This window comes from Drosophila teissieri, chromosome 3L, assembly GCF_016746235.2.
Source record: "Drosophila teissieri strain GT53w chromosome 3L, Prin_Dtei_1.1, whole genome shotgun sequence".
Lineage (NCBI taxonomy): Eukaryota > Metazoa > Arthropoda > Insecta > Diptera > Drosophilidae > Drosophila > Drosophila teissieri.
The window spans coordinates 13,429,940-13,452,641 of NC_053031.1; the positions used below are offsets into that span (position 1 = coordinate 13,429,940).

The following is a 22,702-nucleotide window of genomic DNA, read 5'->3' on the forward strand; positions in this document are numbered from 1 at the left end:
TTCGCCCGAAAATGTTGTCGGTTGTTTGTTCTTCGAGGCGGAGATCCCTGCCTCAACAAGTTGCTTTATGGCATATGCATGATAATGATGAGGAGTCGGAACTGGGAACTGGGACCAGAACCAGGATAACGACAGGAAGGACCCTTCACGAGTGGCGTTTTTTTTTTTGCGGCCTTCGTTCATATGATGGCTGCTCCCGGGTGTTTATGTGATATTTACATAATAAAAAGCGAGAGTTCCAGGGGATGGAAGTCACATCCTTTTGGTCGGGGGAGGACCAAGACTCTGAAGTTCTGACCCACATCTATGATTACTTTCATAGCGCCTTTGGGGCCCAGCCACGCCCACACTGCGTAGAGTTGAAAAATATGAAAAAGGGGGACGATACATCCTTTGTCTTTTTCAGCCTTCTCCCTTCCTTTGAACAAAAAAAAAAAAAAAACAACAAAGGAAAAAAGAATTTCGCCTTTGTTTTATTTATTTTATAGCCCGTTTGGGGGAGCCCAGTGCCGATATCCTTTTTCTGGGCCCCATCCTTGAACTTCTCGCAGTTGCCGCGCTAAATTAAGTTTTGTTTTGCCAGTTGTCCCCAGATCCCAGCTCCACCATCTACCTCATCCCCAATGTTGCCCATCAGCCCCGGAGCTGATAAATGTCCCCAAAGCAAACAAAGTGCAAGTTGTTTTTTAAGTTTGGCCCCAACTATGCGGCATATCTTTGGCCTGTTCGGAGATCCATTGGGAGGTGGTAGCTTTAAGGGCAGCGGACTTAAATGGGGGTTGTGTTTTGGGGCCAGGGTCTGACTTTGGGGACCTGCCAGTTGACACAAAGGGTTGCTGACGTCGGTCCTTTGTCTGTCATGTGTGCCGACTTGGCCGGGTTGAGGAACAGACTTTGACAATGTTACATGGCTGGGGTCTTCAAAGGGAGTCAAAGGACTAAAATATTATTAAAGCCATTTCAAAGAAGCTGAAACATAAGTTTATTGTTTTCACATTTGAAGTTCATAGGTAAATGTAGAAATAGTAGCCAGATCTCTCTCTGTAGTAAATCATAGAGTGTGTACTTCAGATTCAATGAAGAATTCCTGGGCAAATCGTGCGATTCCGTTCAATCTGCTTCCATCCAATCAATAGCCCAGCCCCAGAGTTCCGATCCAATTCAATTCAAGCTAAACTGCCTGGCAACCATTAGGTCTGCAACAGACTGGCAGACTGGCAGACTGGCAACTGTTAAAGTGAAACTCGAAACAACTTCCATTTGCTTTTAGCCAGTCGCTAATTCCGTTCCTAATGTCCAGGCCGTGGCCATTTAAATTGTCTTCATTTGTTTACTGCCCGACAGTCAAATGGGGGTGCACCTCGGGGGTGGGGAGTATGGGGGTATATGGGTATATGGAGGACTGGAGCTGAAAGTAATCCACAAAACTACCGATTAACTCCCGACGGGGGCAATGCGATTGCTCTGCAGCTTTGCAGCTCTGCAGGTCTGCAGCTGCCAAATCCAATGGAAATCCAAAAGCCAAGCAATTTTGAACTCTAATGGAAAATCAATTTAAAGCGAAACCCGACTAACCCCGCACCTCTCTGCTTCCTTCCTCTACTTGCAGGCGAATGCCGGAGTCTGGACTAGAAAGCCATTGGCGAACTTGGCCAGAACGCAGTTAACGACGTAGAAAAGGAGAGCGGCACAAACGAAGCGACGACGAGTGCAAAAAGCCAAAAGACAGTGAGCGTGTAATGAGCAGACGACGGGCAATTACCATGTCGTTGGCTCCCCATCTTGGCCAGGCTTTTAGCCTCAGCCTCAGCCTCTGCCTGTGCATGTGCCTGTGCCTGGTTTTGGCCACATTACCAGTGGCCCTGGGATTGGCCAACTGCCCCAATGGCTGCGAGTGCGACGACGACACCCTGATGGTCAACTGCGGCGAGGGCACGCTGGACGTCCTGCCCATCGCCCTGAATCCCGCCATCCAGCGACTGGTGATCAAGAACAACAAGCTGAAGACCATCGACTCATCCATGCAGTTCTATGCGCAGCTCACCTTCCTAGATCTGTCATTCAATGACATGCTCAACATACCGGAACGATCGTTTACGTTTCACGCCAAATTGCAGGAGCTGCACCTGGACCACAACAAGATTGGCCAGGTGTCGAACAAGACCTTCCTGGGACTCTCCACCATCAGTGTTTTGAATCTGCGAGGCAACTTGATTGCCGAGCTGGAGTACCGCACTTTTTCGCCCATGACCAAGCTCGCCGAGCTTAATCTCGGCCAGAACCGCATCAGTCACATCGATCCCCATGCCTTGGATGGCCTGGACAACCTGAGGGTGCTCTATCTGGATGATAACACACTGACCACAGTGCCGGGAGCACTAACCTTCCAGGCACTCCACTCCCTGGCAGAACTGTACTTGGGCACCAACTCCTTTATGACGATTCCCGGAGGAGCTTTCCAGGATCTCAACGGACTAACCCGATTGGATCTGCGCGGAGCTGGCCTGCACAACATCTCGGGAGATGCTCTCAAGGGTCTGGAGTCCCTTCGCTATTTGGATCTGTCAGATAACCGCCTTCCTGCGATACCCACAGCAGCGCTCCAGCGATTGGGACGCCTGGAACAGCTAAACATTGGTCAGAATGACTTTGAGGTCATCTCCTCGGGCGCCTTTGCGGGTCTCCGGGAGCTGAGGCACTTGGAACTGACGGGTGCCCAGCGCCTGAGACGCGTGGAGAGCGGTGCCTTCAGTGGAAACAGCAACCTGGAGCACCTAAACCTTTCCAGTAACAAGCAGCTGAACGAATTATCCTCCATCGCCCTGGGTGGCCTGCCCCATCTGAGCACAGTGGTGCTGAAGGCCAATCAACTGAGCAGCCTGGACGAGGGTCTGGTGCCCTGGGCTGATCTGCAAACCCTTGATCTGTCGGAGAATCCATTCGAATGTGACTGCCGACTGCTGTGGCTGCGTCACTTGCTGGTCAGCAGGAATGCCAGTGGCCAGTATGCGCCCGTCATTTGTGCCTATCCAACAGCTCTGAGGGATTTGCCACTGGCCCAATTGGCAGAGCCACTTCTGGGCTGTGCCCATGGAGCCGCCAGTAAGCAGGCGATCATCGGGATGCTGGTGGTGGGCTGTGCCGCTTTGATAACCACTTTGGCGCTGGTTCTCTACACCTGCCGTCGCAGGATTCGGGAGATGCTAAAGGGGCATTCGGCGTTGGGGCGAAAGGAGCGCGAGTACCAGAAGACCTTCTCCGACGAGGAGTACATGTCGCGCCCACCCCCCGGCGGGGGTGGAGTTCATCCCGCCGCTGGGGGCTATCCCTATTTCGCCGGCAGCAGTCGACCGATACCGGTCACCGAGCTATAGCTAGAAGCACCACCCCCGCCTCAGCTGCGTGGTCGGGGTGGTGGCGCCAGCACCGCCAGCGGCGCCGTACAGCAGCTCCAAGTGCCCAGTGCCGTGGACCAGGCCTCCAACTCCTTTGCCCAGCTCAGCCACATTCACTACATGACTAACAATGGCCAGCAGCAACTGTCGCTGCCCCAATCGACCTCGAAGATGCACCACTCGCAGCAGGATATGCGCTTGCTGGCCTGCAACGGTGGGAAGCCACTGAATGCTACCTCGCTGCCGCGCCACCGACCGCCGGTGGTGCAGGAGAGCACCCTGTCGCACTATAGCCAGCCGCTTGCCAACGGGATTCGTCTCACCCAGGACCACTTTAACCACAACCAGAACCAGAGCCAGAACCAGAGCCAGAGCCACAACCAGCACTACGGAGGAGTCTATGCCAAGCCGTGCGATGCGATGTCCGAACCGGGATATATCCACAACAACTCGCACTACTCGCTGCCATTGGATCACGACTTGCCCCCCAGTCCCACGCCCACACCACCACCGCCCGCCCTGCCGCTGAGGAATGGGGTGGGCATGGCCCTGATCCATGGCAACACCACCGGGCGCAGATCCTTCAACAACAACAACAACAACGTGTCCACCCTGTCCAACAACAACCACCATGGCATTGGCGGCGGAGTGGGCGTGGCAGTCGGCGGCGCTGTGGGCAACAACAACGGCAGCCTGCGGCGGTACCACTGATATCCGGCCAAGACGTGTGGCACTCTGGGCCGCACCATCATCAAAACCAGGCCGGATCCGGATATCGAGCTGCATTACTTCTACAAGGGCTGAAGAGGAAACTGAAAGAGCAAGGGAATCGATCTAATTTAATCGGGTTTGCTACGGTTCTCACTTTTGGAGAGAGTTTTAGAAAGTAAACTGATAAACTAAACATGAGGGATACAAATTAACGTATTCGCTTTCATTTACTTTATTCAAAAGTGAGAATCGCAGCCAACCTGCATATTCATACTCTAGTTGTATATTCCTATGTTACGTGTATTCAAGCGAAAGCATTTTGTATAAATTAGGATTTAGTTCGAGAGGTTGTCGACCAGGAAAAGCGCAGGAAAACGCAGGAAAATCGCAGGTGTATATAAGAAAATCTTGCGCACAATTTGGCGGACAGTGGGGATTGGGCTAAGAAAAACTTTAATACAGTTGACCAACCTGCTGATCGGCCATTTCATTTGCATACAGTGATCTTAATATTTAAGTTATGCTTAAAAGCATTTCAATTATTGTAAATAATTAAAAGCTTCGATTAAATACATAATAACAAAATTAATTCAATTTCTATACAACAAAACGATAAGTAAGCAATTAATTTACTTTATTAAATAACAAATAAGCTACGCGCTTAAGCACCAGTCATTAAAACTATGTATGTATTTAGCCTAAAGCTATCACAAAATATTCCAAAAAAACCCATGCAACAGCCTAAAAATAAAATGGAAGTAAATATGCAAAAACAAAAAGAATACAGCAGATTTTTATAGTAATAGACTCAGAAAAGAATAAACTACTCGTCGGAATAATAAACAAAGATAATGTAAAATGAAGATAGCAAAACTATTGAAAACTCCGAAATATTCATGTAGACTCCACGCCGCATTCACAAATATGAATAAGCAATTTATGCAACTTACAAAAATAGAGAGTAAATCTATATATACGAATTATGCGTGTAAATAAAAAGTAACTGTGCTGGAAAAAACATACATTTTATATTGTTTTAATTTCGAATTTATCGTTTATTTCAGCATTTGAGTTCATTTTCTCTTTTGACTGCAACAAGTCGGCCACAATTTTGATCAATTGTACATATTTAACAACTTAATGGAACAAATTGCAAAACCAATACAAGGGAGTTAAAAGTAACCTACGAGTAAACAAAAATCTAAGATTACCATATATAATTGAAAACTTATTCAAACAAATTTCATATTCATATTTCATAACGAAGCAGATCTTTCATCTAGTTATACGACAACGCAACTATAAATAAATTAAATCAATTTGAACTACAATTTAAGCAAATTACAAGGGACAAGCATAGTTAAACAAGCGAAAACACAAAATGGTAAATAAATATATGAGCCACATATAGGGTGTAGCCGAGTGCAAAAAATATTTGTGGATCAGCGTCTAATCGTATCACTAAAACAAGAAGTCAAAAAACAAGTCAGGCAAGGAATTCTCTTAATGTAATGGATAATCGCAAACGCGAGAAAATTGAAAATTCAACAGTGTTCAAGAACTAGAGGATAAAATCAAATAAAGAACAAATTTAACAATAAATGAGTTGTGCTTTTCAATTATTGGGGGTTTTGCCAAACAAATGTATACTTTACTATGCATTTTTTGAAAGCTGTTAGCATTTGGATGATAATTTTATCACTTTACACATACAGGGTAGCGTGGCCGAGCGGTCTAAGGCGCTGGTTTAAGGCACCAGTCTCCTCGGAGGCGTGGGTTCGAATCCCACCGCTGCCAACAGGAACATTTTTTTTTCAATTTCAAATTTCTCCAAAATTTGCAACTTGTTCAGCAATCTGTTAACGATTCCGGCAGCCAGCACTTTGGGGAAAGCAGCGTGGGCCTGGCAACTGTTTGTCGGTGTCAAATGCAAATACCTAAAAACACTTTTCCATGGCAGTTTAGTTAATGCCGCAGCGACAGAGTTGAAGCTGCAGTGGGAGCGCTTGGCGCTCATCTGCATAATTTAATTACATTTAACAATAACAAAAACACGGGCTTACGCACACATGCCCCAACGTGCAGCGTTTTGCGCTAATAAGCGACGCCCTTTGCCACCCCTTTTGCTGCTGCTGCAACACGAGCTGTCAAGCGAGGCGACACCACGCTGAAATCTCGAACGAACTGGTGGAGCAGAGTCCGTGTCACGAGCTCAGATTATTCATAAAAACAAGTTATACTATTTTATATATAAGTCATAATATTTGTTTTAATATAAAATGTATTTCTATTGGAAGAAACATATATAAATGGTTACTTGCAATTACAAAAATCATATTATCAGTGATATTTAACTATTTTTAAGCAACATATAAGAAGCTCTTTATAGAACTTTTTAAAGATTAATTTAGGTAATTAATTAATTCATTAATTTAGACTAAGAAAATGGCCAACTGAACTTTGTTTTATCATAACCTGGAAACAACTATAGCACATACACATTATAAAGATCCAAGGGATTCGCTCACGGTACCATCTCCAGATGTTCCAGTGCGAGATGCCGAGTTTGCCCCGGCATAAACAGTTGCGCATTTGCATGCCCCTCCTGCCACAGGACGCCTGCAGCTGGTGCTGCTGATGTTGCTGCTGCTTGTGCATATGCGACATTAGTGCACGCAAACAACGTACACACAATTAGAAGAATTAACAGTAGTTAAGGCAACAACAACACGCTCAACTTGTTGGCAAGATGTGCATCGGTGAGCAAGGACGCCAGGGGAAAAAGTGGGCGTAAGTGGGCAAAAGTGGGCAAAAGTGGGCGCAAGTGGGTGTTCGAAGGACGACGGGTGTGGGGGATCTATTCCGCTGCCGGCGGCTGTTGTTGCTGCTGAACTTGTAATTTAGTTTCGAAACGAGTTCCGCTGCATGTCCGCTGCTGTTGCCGCAACTTATTGGCCACAACATGCCAACTTATTAGGCAAAAGCGCAAAAGTTATAAATTGTTTCACAAGGCGCACATTGTTGCGGCCGTAAATATGTGGATACCGAGCTAAGGACAACGGGAAGCCAGCAAGTTGCCAAGGATGTGCGTTTATCGCTTTAAAATTAAGGTGTGCTTGAGATCAAAGTTGAATAGCTTCGAGGAATTATATTTAAGTAAAAATATTAAATTTTCTAAAATGCTTTAACAAAGATGTATATAGAATATAAACTGAAATAAACCGAATCTAAAAAATCTTTACAAAAGCTTATAGTGCCAATCCCATCGCTTGTATACATTGTATCAAATTTAATTTAAGTTGTACCCTATTTTTATTCCCTTCTCGTATTCAGAAATATTTTTAATTGCCAGCCCGAAAATTTATGCCACGAAAATTGTTTTCAAAACAAAAGGAGTCTTTCCCTTCAAACCTTCGCCCCAAACATTTTGTCTGCTTTGCTAATTTATATGATAATTTTTTTCCCCATATTTCCATACACAGAGTGGATAATATTTTTGTGCTATTTCATATTTCGTTGATGCGGTCGCTTTATTTTGAATACAAAAACGGGAAAGGATGGCGAAAGCCCCAAAAACAACATAATGCCATCGTCTATTCAAAAAGGCGTTTTCGGTTTGGCTCCTCCTTTTTCCCTCAGTTTTTGGGGTTTATTTTGCATGAAATTTTCGCTGAACTGGCACAAAAACACGTCGGCACGGGGATTGGGGCTTGGGGTTTGGGGTTGGGGTTGGGGCTTGGGGTTGGTCAGGGGCTCATAGGCAGCTTTTTAATTTTCAGCATGAATTAGAATAATAGTCAACGGATATTACACAATGGCAGGCCGGGGGCGTGGCTGCAGGGGGGGCGGCTGGTGCTGTTGGGGATTTCCGGTCAGCTCGGTTCGCTTGGATTTGGTTTTTGGCCTTGGGGCGAAGGGCTGCTGGCCATTAAGGGAATTGCCGATGGAGAAATCTTTAATGAGAAACTAACAGCTAATAGTATTCCCTTTTGCTGTCAGGGGATTAACGAACGAGTTGGCCAAAATTATTTATGACTTATTAAAAGTTGAGAATTAGAAACTGTAATTTATAATTATAAGCATGCTCCTCGAGAATTTCCAGGAAAACATTTAATATTTTTTTGTTGCACCCAACATCTCATTTGTGCTGCGACAAAAGCAAAATTTGCAAAGTATTTAAAATAAAGTCACCCACTTCTTGGAAATGCTTAAAACAAGCGAAAAACAAACAAAAATAACAAAAACGACGAAATAAAAAAAATAAAAAACAAGAAGGTAAAAAGTGCTGACACCTTTGAAAAATTTTCACGCTAATAAAACACAAAACATGCCAGGGCAATGTGAAAAGCGTGAAAAGCGTGGAGGAGTCCGCAGTTCCCGGCAAGGAGACCACCGAGATGGATGGCGATAAAGTCAGGGAGGGTCCAGGACTTTTCCTTTTCCACTAAGGCGGGGTGTCAGTGGGAGTTGGGCCGGAAAACCCAACAAAAGGAGCAGCCGCAAGCAACCGCAAGGGGGAAAAGATGGAAAACGGGAAAACAGGGAGCCCAGCAGGACTTGTTTTGTATTTGTCCCGAAAAAAGAGGAGAGCAAAAATTTGTTTTAATGCCACGCTCTTTTTATGCTTTTCTTTATAACTTCTTTTCAGCTTTTTTGTCATGTTACAATTCTGCAGCGACAGCAGTAAAAAATAATACCGCCACCCACACCCACACCCCCGCCCCCACCGGCAACCGGCAACTGGCAACCGCAACTTGTGCAACATCATAAACCCATTTGCGTTTTTAATTAGTAACAACGCAACTTGGCGGACTGAAGCGGTCGGCCGAGGGCGAAAAGTAAATGACCATGCACAAAATGTTGCACAGATAACAAGTCCGGGCCCCTCACAAGCCCCCCCCCCCCCCCCCAAAACGAAAAAAAATGAAAACTGGAGCAAATAAGGTAAAAATTTTTAATTGCCGCAGAAGCAAAAATTATTAAGTTGCGGTTTCATTTCAAGTAGTGCGAACGCAACTAGCCATGGAACAGCAACTGGGCACTGGGCACTGGAAACTGGGAACAGGGAGCAGGGAGCCGCCGGTGGTCAGTTCATGCTCATCACCGTCAAAAGAGTCCGCCGCCAACAAAGTTGAAAAAGCGCAGCTCAAGTGGAGCAGCCTCCAGTCCCACAGTCCTCCAGTCGGCGGAAATGGTTTCGGTTTCGGGTTTCGTGGCTCACTTTTTATTATTTTCAAACATTTTTTTCAGTTCGTATATGGGGCAACGACCCTGGGTCACTGCGACTGACCAGTGAAGAGGATTCCGTGAGGGAGGTGCCGACAGGTGTAGTGTCCTTCAAGTGGCGGGGGATAATCCCCAGGAGTACCAACGCTAATTACAGGCGGTGGAAGAAGTTATTGTGATATCACAGTGAAAGGATAAGGAAGGATGAAATACAAATAGGCGATTGACAATGAAATGAATTATTTAAACTATTGTTATCAATGTATTAGGTACAGTGAGTAATTCTTAAGGTGTTAAAATAAAAGTCGACTACTTCAACCATTTTAAGACTCAAGGCGATGGGAAGCATCTGTGGAAGGTCTCTGCGTCCAGTTTCCTTTCTGCTCCGCCAGTTAAACCCACAAGTTTATGGCGCATCGAGCACTAAACGCTTTCCCGAAAATGCTTAACCCCCAGCCACCCGAAGTTTATGTGCGCGCTGTCCCATGTGCTCGGTCCAGTCATATTTTATTTCCGAGTTTTCTTTGCAGCTTTTCCGCTGGCCCCACATACAAGTGGCCAAGGCGAATGGACAGAAGTCACAGCAGAGCAGTTGCCACAATTAACACGTAGGGTGGGCCGCGGGTGAAGTGTGTCCGCCAAATGTCCTGCAGTGGGTTAGTCGAAGGACGTGAAGGACGTGGAGGACGTGAGTGCGCGGCCAAATCCGTGGAGCGATGCACGCGTCATGCGTCATGCGTCACACCAGATACGAGTATACTCCGATGTACATCCGCCAACCCCCATAATTTCCTTTTTTTTCAGTGCCGATGTATTGTGAGCACTGCAGAGGAATAAGTTGGAAAAATTGATCGATTTCATGTTTTTTTTTTATATATATTCAATTCAATAAGCCATAAGTACTCTCTAACGATAAGTAATTTAATTTAAAATTAAAAATAACACGTACCCTGATGGATCAATGGTCGTTATTGCAATAGATACTTTTGCCCCCTGCTTATGTTGCGAGAATAATAGATTTTTACAAATTTTACATCGCTCTTCATCGTTTTACGGCCTGGGGTTGCTCTTCAACAACTGGCAATAATAAATTATACTTTGGCAAACACTCGTAACCCCTCTCAACGATCGTAAAATGCGTACCGCTTTTGGCCCCCGATGGAGGCTATTAAAAATGACATAATTGCTCAGCTGCAGCAGATTCGGCAGTCAAGCACAAAAGGTCTTTCCTTGGGTTTTATTTTTTGCGTAGCAAATTGCATTATTTACAATACATGGCCAAAAGACGCAAGGGAGAACGAGAGAGTAGAGGGGGCTACGGCGGACAACTTGAACAAATTTGTTTATGAAAATTAATGAAATCGACCGTGACTAATCGATTATATAACCGGACAAGTCGCAAAGGCTACGCGAGTAATATGCCAAAATATTGCGAATTTTCTGATGTGATGCGGAGAACGATGCGAACTAATGGCATAGAATTAAAAGCAATTATTTATACTTGCTTCTTAACGGCTTTTAAAGAGGGTTAACCTTTTATGATGCTTACAAGATATGCACAGATCAATTGATTCACAGAAAGGTAAAAATAATATTGAAATATAAATAGTTACATACACTTATCTAAACATTTCCCTGAATAATTAATATCAAATATTTAGTTGTTATTATTTATTCTCGGCTTGGTAAGTTTTTTTAGATTTAAATAAGGCTGAATATTGATTATCACAGAAACAACATTATTTTACAAACGGTATTTTTCAATAATAAATAAAAATCAAGTGCTATGTCCACATGTTTGTAAACTAGCAAAATATATGAAGGCAAAAACAGTGAGAGCAAACAGATTGCTTAAATTGCCTGTATATAATAATAACAAACAAGTGCCAACAACAATGACCAGCAGTATGGAGTGTAATTTGGACTTGTTTTTCCTGTTGCCCGATAAACTTGTAACTGTTTGAATTTTTACTGGCCAGCCAACGGGGTGGGGGGCTTGGCGAAGGAACAGCAGTAGCATTTACACAGCAATTGAACCCTAAAGTGCCAAAGGGCCATGCCCTTAACCCCCCCGGAGGTCGGTAAAATGCGTTTGGAGCTAGAGGAGCATCGGGCGGAAAAAAAGTGAGGCAGTCAGTTTTATCGGCCGAGTTGGAGACGACGCTGCAAAAATTGCATTTTATTACACGTTCGATTGATTCCAGCGGGGCCAGATGGGGTTAATGTTGGGGCATGGGGCATGGTGCATGGGGGCAGGGGGCGTGGCAGGGCACTCGCCTTTATTAAGTGGAGAGTTTATGTTTATATTTACAGCCAGGGAGTCATGTGCGAAGTTTCCGAGTGCTGCAGTCTCTGGGGAAACCCCCACCCCCCGCCACACTCCCCACACTCCCCGCCTCAAATTGAAATTGTCGATTTAACATTTTGAATTATCGTTTAGCAAATGGTCAATATTTTCCACTACCCCTTCCCATTCTCGCTGCGCTCGATGTTGTGGCACACATAAATTGTACGACCATAAACAATCAATTACTTTGTGTTCGCCCCACACTCTGCCTTCTGCCTTCTGGTTTTTCATCCCAGGGGACTGAGTTGGCAATCCCTTTATGTTTATCAAACAAAATCGAGTTCTTGTTGGCCGTCATAGTTGATATGTGCTATGTGGATTACTGTTATGGCACACTGAGAACTTAAAGTGGGACTAAAAATTATAAACCAGAACATTAAACACAGTACGAAGTTCAAGAGATGGATGGTAAATTGGTATTCTCAAACCACCTGCTTTGAATTCTTTATTCCTGCTTTAAAAATTCGTAATTTCTGGTGAGATATTTTATAATCTTTTTTGTGAGATTTCTTTTCAATCGAAACGTTTTTCTGTGAACCCATCCATACTGACTAATTATCATCTCAAACGTCTTAATCTTTCTGTCTGCCACCAATATGTTAATGGTGTTCACACGCTGCTGAAAAAGCAGCAATGTGATTTGCAAAAAAAAGCAAAAAGAGTTTGTGCTTCCACGCTTAATTAAGCGTAATTAAAGCTCAATTAAAAGCGCTCAAATACCATTTCTGTAGCCTTCGACGCACCCACCACGAAAACCTGGCCACAAGAAACACCTGAAGAAATATATGGAGAAATATATACCTCCGCGCCCCACTGACTGGGATTTTTGGCAAATAATTATTGTTTAATTTTGATTAATGATTGCAGCGATATGTACGGCGATTAGAACGTGACTTTTGCCGACTCGAAGGCGAAAGCTGAATGGTGAAGCAGAAATTGCTCAACTGTGACTCCCTGGTGGTCGCGTCCATTGAATTCTGGAGAATAGGAGCTTGAATCGATATGTTTCCCCGCTATTCGTATGTTCGTTTGAATCGTCGTTCTGTTGACTCGTTCGTCTATATAAAGTCTATAAAACGCTTTCTGATTGTAAACAATACAGACGATTTAATATTGCGCGCTCGTTGGCTCTATCCGCCCCTCACTTTCCGTAAAACCCCCTGGAACTCCCATAGAACTCCCCTGAAAGTCCCCTGGAACTCCCCGCACAGCTCAGCTCTCAACTCAACCCGACTGAACCGAAAACTCAGCTCCCTGCGGAAACTTCAAATAAGCAAACAACGCGCTGAGCACGCGGCATACCAGGAATCAGACCCAGCAGCTACAAAAAATACGAGTACACACGAAATACAACAAGAAAAAATGAAAATGAAAATGAAAATGGAAAAAAATCGGAATTGAAACGCATGTGCGCAGCAGAATCCACGGGTCCGGGTCGGGAGTTTTTCTATGTGTGCTGAATGGAAATGAAAAAAGTTTAAGTTTAATTTGAAAACGCTGAAGCCAGCGGATGGAGAGGAGCTGGAGGTTAAGTGATGGCAGTGAAACCGGGAACGGGTGTCATGTGTGCCGACAGTGTAAGGACTTATTGACAGTTGCCAGCTCCACGAAAATACCGAAATATGTAAGGCAATCAATGGCCACAAGAATCCCTTAAAGTCTAGCAATGGCATGTAAACAAAATGTATGCTTCGGTTTCCAGGAAGGACTTGGTATCGGTACTTTTTCTATCCACAAATTTTGTGTAAGTTTGGCTAAAAGAATCTGTTAGGGAATGTATTTTCTAAACACGTTGACATCCAACATCTTTGATCGCTCTTTAAGTGCCATCCCATAAAGCTGCTCCAGAATGGCCCGCAACATTCCGACCTTAATCTTGGCCAGAAACCGTCTTACATTTGCTGCCTCCAGTACCAGCCATAAATGGTTCAACTCTCAGCGAAGGAGTCATAAAACGAAAAAACTATTTGATTTACGTTCTTCTAATGATGCCTCACAACAATCAGCCACAATTGAGACCTAGAACAGAACTACAGAAATACAGAAATTCAGAAATACCCTCGGCCAGCCGCGAACAGCAATAAACTGAGGAAATCGAAGACGTAGAGCTGGCAGAGCTAAAGCCAAAGCCAAAGTCCGCAAATCAACATCGGGGAATCGAACAAAAAAACGGCATTATCACAGTCAGTTCGTGGCCTAAGTCTCGGTTTGATTGCCACAAAAAGGGGCAGGAAGCAAGGCGGCGAAGGCACAAAAGTACAGAAACAGAATGAAAACAAAAAACTGAAAATGCAGCGGTATTCAATACTCTTGGTACTATAAATTACATGGCCGGGCAAGAAATCGAAATCATGACCAGAGCTCCTCGTCTCGTCTCTTTGATTATGAGACTTAAATTGAGCGAGCCGGTGGAGGGAGCGATCGCATTTCGAGTCATAAATAATCATAGTTGTGCCATTTATTATGACAAAATATCATTTGGACATTTGTTTGCCGCTCTGTGTTTCGCTCCCGGATCCCTGGGCCATCTCCTCCTGGCTGCTCCTCCTCCAGGCTGCTCCTCCTCCAGGCTGCTCCTCCTCCAGGCTGCTCCTCCTCCTGGCTTATCTGGATGGCCGGATCTCCCTGGCATCTCTTCGCCTGCTTTTTTCTGGACTCGAATTGTTTGCACAATTTTCATTGCAATGTCTTTTTGTGCTGCGTTTTAATATAAATTATTTTTAACAATTTGCTGTGTGGCTCCTTTCTTGCCTCGTTCTTTTCCCGCTCTCCATTTTCTTTTTCTTTTTTTTTTGTATATTTCTGAGGGCTCTTATTGCGCAATCCGAGACTGGAACTTAAACTGCTGTTGAGGTCGACAATAAGGCCCAAAAAAAGAGCAAGAAGGCTGAGATGTAGAGGGAAGTGAAGACATTGGGATACCCTTTCCCTAAAGTACCTACAAAGATTTATGGTTTGGTAGACAGTCAAATATCAGGTAATGAAATAACATATATTGCATATTACAACCATACTAACATTGTTATATATACTACATTTCTTTAGACTGTGGTTTTAAAAACAGAGGGATTTTCTCCGCAACTTTAGATCGTACATGTGTATCCACTCAACTTCAGTATTGTTTGTTTACTTGGTTATAAATTAATTGCATAGAAGGCTTCTCGGAAGAACTTTATCGCCTACCACGTGCTCTCCGCACAGCCCTTGAACTCCGATTTGTTTAGAGTATAGGGCAGAACTTCTTCTTGCGGCCCAGACGCCTCAGACCTCAGACTTTGGGCCCTTGACCTGCCCTCGTCGACTTGGCGGCATGGCGGCTGCAACCAAAGGCGCATTAATCTCAGCCAGCGAATGTCAGGAATTGTGGCTATGCCGACATTTCGGAGGGGAATGGACCCGTGGACCCGTGGACCCACTGAAAAGTGTAAGTTTCATTTTGTTTCGTTTATTGCCGCCAAGGCGCAGTCGAACAATGTTCTTACCTAGCATTCCCAGCCTGCTGCAATGCCATGCAATTTTTGATAAGCCGGCTAAGGAAAGGGGGATGGTCCAGAACCTCAAGATGAGCCAGTGATGAGGAGGGCAGTCGTAAAAAAGCTGTACCCAAATATAAAACTCCGATTGTAGGACACCAGAAACAGCAGAGGATGTTACCCATTAAACGATTAAAGTGATTATAGCGTCATAAGCCTCGTTATAAACCCTTTATTACGGTCACAATTACGGTCAGATTATATGATTACTTCACCATTTCAATTTTACATTTCGAATTTACTACACTAGAATGGAATAGCTAGATCTTGGCCACAACTGGCTCCTAGACATCCAGCCAATGTCAACAGAATTCCCTGCAGTTTGCTGAGAGCGGCAAACAAAAAACAAAGGAGGCCTCGAGAGCCGCGATTCATTTTCAATCGCCTGGCATCAAATCGAGCTAAGTTGCACTCAACTTTCGGTTCCAGAGTCCCGGGTCTCGGCTCTTTGTGCGAAAAGTTCACATTGCCCGGGGATAAATATTGTCATGATTATTATTTATGGCCAACTCTGATGGAGAGCAAAGAGTTTTGGCATTGAAACTGCTCGGGGGCCTTTGGCAGTTGATACCAGGAAGTTAAAGGTAGTCAATAATTAAAGTGGCTGGTATTCTATGGCTGTCATTTAGTGATATCTAACTTGTAGCCATATGAATTGAGGAGGTTCTATATAAACTCCTTTCTTCCTTTTACCTACCAAATTGATAAGATTAAAATCCCCTTAATTACTTATCCTTATCTTTATTCGGATATTTAGCAGCGGAATCCCATAGCACATTCCTCGGCTTGCCCCCCCGAATTCGGAGTACGCGCATCTCGTCTAATTAAAATTTACAGCATTTTAAATGCTCGAGGAGCAGATGCAGCCTCCTGCTGGGAAAGCCTTTCCCCCTCGCCCTCACTCGTGTTTGATCTCTTAATGCAGCAATGCAATGCAGTTTAATTTATGCTACAGACGCAACTTTCCTCGGCATTTCCCTTACGACTCTCCGTGTTTTATTTTTAAATTTGTTTGCACTGCTGCACGCGCAACATTTCAATGTCAGTCCTCCGATTCCACGCTTCCATTATCCGGCACTTTCACCCTCTTCAGCATCTGCCTTATGTAATAGACGAGTGGAGTTTCCCCACCACGGCTTTTCACGAGTTTTCCTCCTCGCCGGCGAGCTCGCTTCGTCACCTTTTGATTGTGCGGCGCTATTTTCGTAGCACTTGAAATCCGCTTAATTGGTTCCTCAACACAGCTCGAAATAGTGGGCCCCTCATTCCGACGACCCTACTCCTCCATTTCGGGGATTCCGGGGCTGCACCCTTTGGTTATTAATATTTACAGCCTGGCCAAGTAATTTACAACAGTTATGAGCCAGCTCGGCAGCGGGGCGTTAATAAATATTTGAGATTCCTTTTGAAGTGATTGTTCTGGGGAATGGGAAGGTGAGTCAGCTGCCAAATGATTTGGAGCTGGAAGATTGTTCTGATGTGCACTTATTTTCGTCTATTTCAATCGATTATATTTGAACACTTGAATCTGCAGCCAAGCAGAACATGCGAAAGATAAATCAATTGGACTGAAAATGAGTGTTTTGCTATCTAAATGTCTTTTTTTAGTTACTAGTTTACTAATTCACATAATCTTTGTAGTTGACATGGCCGAAGTATATCATACAGCTGGCTTCAAAGACGGCTCGTGGAAACTCCAGCCAGAAGAATACATCAAACTGTGGTTCTGGCGATTCTGGTGATTCTGGGAGATTAGAGAAAGTCAAAATATGGCAGAAAGAAGTTTCCCATGGGTGGACAAGAAAGAGGCAGCAGGCAGCAGGCTGGGGCAAGCTAAATTTATAATATCACGTCGGTCAGCTCGGCTGCCCCCTCTCTCTCTCTCTGTGGAAAAAGCATGGAAAATTCTAAAGAAAAACTTGGAAAACTTAAGCATGGCATGCCAATTGCAATAAGGTAACTGGTGGGCTGGGGAGGGGGAAACTGCAGAACTCGAGGATGCGGGTGGGGCATAGATTTGGAAACCGAACTGCACGACTTTAGCGTTTTTTGATGAATGCGACGACAACAAAGTGGGACCAGTGGGGTTCTGGGGGGCACATTGGCCGGAGTTTCCAGAGTTTTCAGCTGCGACTTTGCAAGTTCCACGGGCCTTGCCTGATTGCTAAAATTCACGCGACTCGATTGTCCAACGAACCAGACAGCGCCGACTCTGTCGGTTGGCCAGAGTTATGAGCTTTAGTTTTAGTTAAAAGGTCTGCGCTGGCCCTCATAAACAAATTTCAGCCAATTCCCCTGGCCAACTCAATGGGAAAGTAATTTAAATGCAACGCCGTCCGGCAAATTGTGGCCGTTTAATGAGCGATTAGAGCGTCTGCGCACCAGGATGATTACGATGATGGCATGGAGGCACGATACTTTCGGAGGAGCAACAGCAGGCTGCAGTCCGTGGACCCGTTATGATTGGAAGGGGATTGGATGCAAAACCATATCGATATGCCAGCCAGGTGTCAGTATACTGCAATAAACACTCTATTTATGTAACCGGCAAAGTCAAATGCATATAACACTTTAACATCAGGAAATCATTTATGAATGCACAAATTATCGTGCATGATCTCTTTCTTCATATAAAACTTCCAAAGTGACGAATGTAAGATAATAAATTCAGAATCTTCAAGTATCTATTAAATCAACATACGCACATGTATCGAATGCCTTTATTTTATACCATTATATACACACTTTTGGCGGTACACACTTTCATTTCACTTCAGAACTGTATTGCAACACCACCAAAGTATCTCTACTTATTATATCACAACTGTAGTTATCTCTAATAAATATTAAATACACTCTGTAGACTCTAATAAATATTTATGCAAATAAAATAGTCAATTATAAATCATGTTTTATAAATTATTTTTAAAAATAAAAACGTAAGTTTGTTGCCTTAATAAGATAATAATGGGTATTCCTGATTTGTAATTATACCCCTTACACAGCGAGGAAAAGGTATACATAAAAAAGTATGTATCTGGTAAATGTAAGTGTTTTGGCTACTTTTGACATGCCCAACAAAATTTCGAAATTTCTACCTCGAGTAGAAACGGGGATTGCGTTATCCCCAGTTTTATAATCGCCATCCTTGAATATTAAATAACATAAATACCATTGTAATTAAGGTAAAATTAAATTAATTACCCCGTCGCTCTTCAAATGAGATCTCTAAGAATTGCATACAATGTCTGAATTCCGCGCCTCTTCAGAATTTTGCATGGATACTTGACGGCCCTTTGCAACTCTTTCACGCCACTCGCTCATTATGCTAATCGCGAGTGCAAACCTAATTGAACTTAAATGGAAACTCATAAAATGCACTCCAGACCCCTTCTTCCCCTCCTCCCCTTCCCGGCAGGAACTGTGTTTACAGCCAAGCTCATTGAAGCCGCCACTTTGCCGGCTGACAAGTCGGGCTAAGCCCACGCGATTAGTCGGGGGGAAAAAAAAGGAGGAGCAGGAGGAGGACCGTGGGTAAGTAGAACCAGAACGAGCCCAAAACGCCACTCGAGTTCACAACTCAACTGGAGTGTCAATTAAATTAATATCAATTAAAAGCGGCTGCAACTTGTTGCATCAACTCTTCAGCTCGTCAGTCTTTCCTTCTTTCTCTGCGCTCGAGCCGGGAAATTATGCACACGCCATCGGTGCCACCGCCTCCGCTTTTCTAACAAAAAAACCAAACAAATAGTGAACAGAGGGGGTGGGAGTGGCACTTAATGAAGGGTTGACTAGCAGCTTCGCTGGAAAATAAATCAACTATTTCCTGGAAAACTGATTAAGTCACATAGCTGCGCAGTTGAAGTCGGCCAATCTCTTTAAATTAATTATGAAATATCTCACCCATTTCATTACCATTTTCAATACCTAGTCTAGAATTCTTCTAATGTTGTAACAACTCCTCTATTCCATCTATTGTAGTTATATTATTATCGAACCTAGAGCTACCTACTTTACAGCCAAAGAACATGCATTTGGTGTATTATGTTTACTGTGTGTACCTGTCGTACTTTGTCAGGATTAATGGAGCAAAGGAGCAGTGCAGAAGGCAGAATGGAGCCCAGATCGACGCTCAGCTGCCAAAGTTGCAAAAAACGCTCCCGTGGGTGAAGTGTCACAGAATTTGCACGCAAACGCGGAAAGCCACATGGCAGCAGATACGTCGAGTGTGTGGGGATACCGAATCGCAGATACAGATTCAGATATATAGATACTGCACAGGAGCCAAAGTTGAAGTCGGTGTTAAACCTGCGGCGAGGAGCAGAGCTCGAGTGATGGCTGCGAAATAACAGTAGGATGACAGTCACTGCCGGCGGTGACTCGTTATTCATTGCAGTTGGGAAATGGCCATTAGTTTGGCTTAAAGCAATAATTAATTGGGGTTATTAATGGCACAGCATTTGGTCATGCTCCCCAATAACCCAGCTAGAGGCCTTGCTTAAGCTGTTCCACTTTTGAGTTAGTCACTTAAATATTTACCATATATCTTTGTTGAAGAAGTGTCATCTTTTACACTTTATGTTCTAAAAACATATTTCTTAGTAATATTGAAAGTGCTTTAATAAAGAAATCATTTTTTTAAATAACAATCTGTATACAAGCTAAAGAAATGTTCTAGAAAGGCGAGTCAAATATTAAATTATTTTATTGATGCATTTTAACTTTTTATATAGATACCATTTTTAATAGTCACCATTTTACACTTCACATTTTTTTAGAATGTGGTATAGTTGGTATAGTAATTAGTGAACAGTAGTCACTGTGATCACTGGGATGCAAAACCCTTTACCCCTTCCCCCTTCTGGCGGAGGATAGGGCTGCCGTCGGGTGGCGCACATGTCAGCGAGTATTGAATGTCGCCGCTGGCTGGTCTAGCTATATCAGCTGCGAAGGTTGGCGCTGGGAAGGAAACACCATCCACTCCCAGTTTCCATCTCACAGCTCCCATCTGTCTCCGAGTATCTTTCGCACGCACACGCATTGCATCGCATCTCGACATCCCAGCATCTCCTCATCCCAGCATCTCCGCATCCCAGCTCCTCCTCGGAATCCAACGCCCCAGCATCCAACATCCAACATCCAGCATCCGTGGCAGAGTCAAGGAAGTGTGCGAAACTTGGGCACTGGCAAATTTATAGCGACAAATGTTGACTTGAGATACGACATCGGGCGGGGCAGCAGGGCAGCAGCGGGGGACTGACTTTAGTCGGGGGGTGGGGGAGCTGCCTGCTCAAATTGAATGTCAATCGATTTTAGTTTTTAATTTAAAAAACCATGCCTCGTCTGCGATCCCTTGTAGTGCACTTGCGCTTAGTGCTGGCACAAACTAGTCATAGAGAAAAAGTCAGCAAGCACAAAATAAGTATGGCACCAAGTTAAAAGCTCGAAATGGAAAAATTAAAAGAACTTATATTTGTAGTATTAAACTGAGAGCTCTAACTTAAATAGTACCATCTTTTTACAACATTTAAGAGTACCTAACATAATTATTATTGTGCACGACTAACGGCAACTATGCCATCACCAGTGGAAAAAGAGGTGCATCTTTGAGATTCTCGATGGCAAGCGTTTGATTGCAAGTGGTGGGCGTGGCAATCAGGGTCTCCAGAGGTTTTCCACCCGAGCGCCAACGGTAAATGACAGTCGGGGAAACACAATCGCGATGTGTGAGAAATGTTTATTCGACAAGCGCACGAGTGGGAGCTGTGATTCCCAGGCAAAGGGAAGGGAAGGGCAGGGCGGGGCACTCAGGCAGGCGTTCTCCATACGAGCCTATTCAAATAATGGCCCGCTAATTGTTTAATTGATAACCAGCCAAATCCCACCACAAGCTTGTCTCGCATCCTCGATGCGGTCTGTCTGCATTTTGTGCAAATTGCACGCACATAGAAACCAATCATGGCCCATTCACCACCTATTCCCCACTGATTCCCCCCAACCAAAAGCCCCGCCCATTAGGCACTCTGTAAACATATCAACACCTGTTATGGCGCATGGGCCTGTGTCCAGGTAAGCCCGCTGCAAATATTGAAAATCACTGGTATGTTGGTCTGTTGGTCGTTTGGTCTGTTCGCCCCTGCAACCTAAATAAGTTTTATTTGCTTCAATCTCCCGGCTCAGTTTTATGCAAAAATGTCGGCCGCCGATGTGTGCAGGTGTCCGTGCCAGTCAATCAATGGGGCACGTCGCCAGTGGACATTGGACGGCATACAGGAACGGCATGCACAGGACATCGCAGGACATTTTCATGAAGGAAGGCCGGACCACGGTGCGCCAGGTCCTTAATCCCGCACGTTGGTCGTTTGTCGCGTGCAAAAATGTTCTCCCTACACTGCAAAACTAAATGCAGAACGCACATTTAATTTAATACAATTAACTACAAAAGTTATACATCATTGCTTCAATTTCAGTCTATGGATATCTTAGATGATTTGTATGTTTATTCTTAGCCATATTTTGAATAAATATATGTGTTTAGATTAAAATTAATGTATTAGTGAGCTTCCCAGTTTAAGCAAGCGATTTGTATTTTGTCAGTGTTCAATGATCCCAAATGCCTCCGTGCCCCTTGCTTCCTTCCTCCCCCTGCAGCTGCATTGTCAATTTCACACGCCAGTTGGTCGGCCCCCCCCCTACCCGTCGTTGTCCTGGTCCTTGGTCCTTGCTCGCCCCCCGCCCCTCTCAGCACCCGCCAAGCCACCAGAGTGTATTTTGTTATTGCTAACCATTCGTGGCACGTTCAATTGATTGAATTGAAGTCGCATCGCAGCGCTTCTCATCGCAGCGAAATGGAACGAGGCACTGAGAGAAAAATCTACTTGCTTGTAATATGATTTGGTAATTTATTTCTTGTGTACAAGACAATTGAATAATCGTCTCCCATGTAGGAATACATCTGTGTAGGTCATGGACACTTGGTGAAACAGTGAAGTTTGTATTTGTTAGAAAATTGCTCTCAGTGCAGGGGACGATTGCACGGACATATGGAAAGTGCGAAGCGGATGGAGGACGCTGATGTCCTTTCAATGTTATTGTTATTGTGCCTAGGCTTGTTAGGCAGCGTTTGTTTTTGCTGCCGCTCGATCATACGTCGCTGCCAACTGTCTCCTTCCTCCCATCTCCCTCGCTCTTCGTGTAACAATTATTCAATTTGATTTACTCCTGCGCATCCCATCTCGCTCGCTCCCTTTGTTGTCCTGCGCCGTGTCCCTTTTCTATTGGGCTTGGCACATTGTTGTTATCACACTTGAATAGCTGCCAAATGTGTCGCCCGTTGGCGGCGTCACAGTTTACACCTGTTCTGCCCTCCCCTCCCCTCCTCTTCCCTGGCCACCTGTCCCCTTGGCATCTCCCTCCAAAGCGGAAGTCGGTGTTCCTCCAGCGGAAGTGAATTTAATGCGAGTGCAATTGGGACAACCACCTAAGTAGGC

The 22,702-nt window shown here is 44.4% G+C and overlaps 1 protein-coding gene, 1 non-coding gene and 1 pseudogene across 2 annotated transcripts in view; all 3 read left to right on the forward strand.

Moving 5' to 3' along the window:
- The window catches only part of LOC122615634 (protein slit), a 51,658-nt gene extending 45,983 nt beyond the window's left edge, over positions 1–5,675 (forward strand). Inside the window, 1 exon segment of the mRNA XM_043790653.1 lies at positions 1,610–5,675. Within this exon segment, the coding sequence (XP_043646588.1) occupies positions 1,740–4,106 (2,367 nt within the window). The 5' untranslated portion in view covers positions 1,610–1,739 and the 3' untranslated portion in view covers positions 4,107–5,675.
- Positions 5,676–5,821: 146 nt separating this feature from the next.
- On the forward strand, positions 5,822–5,903 carry Trnal-aag. Its single transcript has one exon. It is a non-coding gene; the product is annotated as a tRNA-Leu (tRNA).
- Positions 5,904–9,128: 3,225 nt separating this feature from the next.
- LOC122617370 lies at positions 9,129–9,650 on the forward strand (annotated as a pseudogene).
- The last annotated feature ends 13,052 nt before the right edge of the window (positions 9,651–22,702 follow it).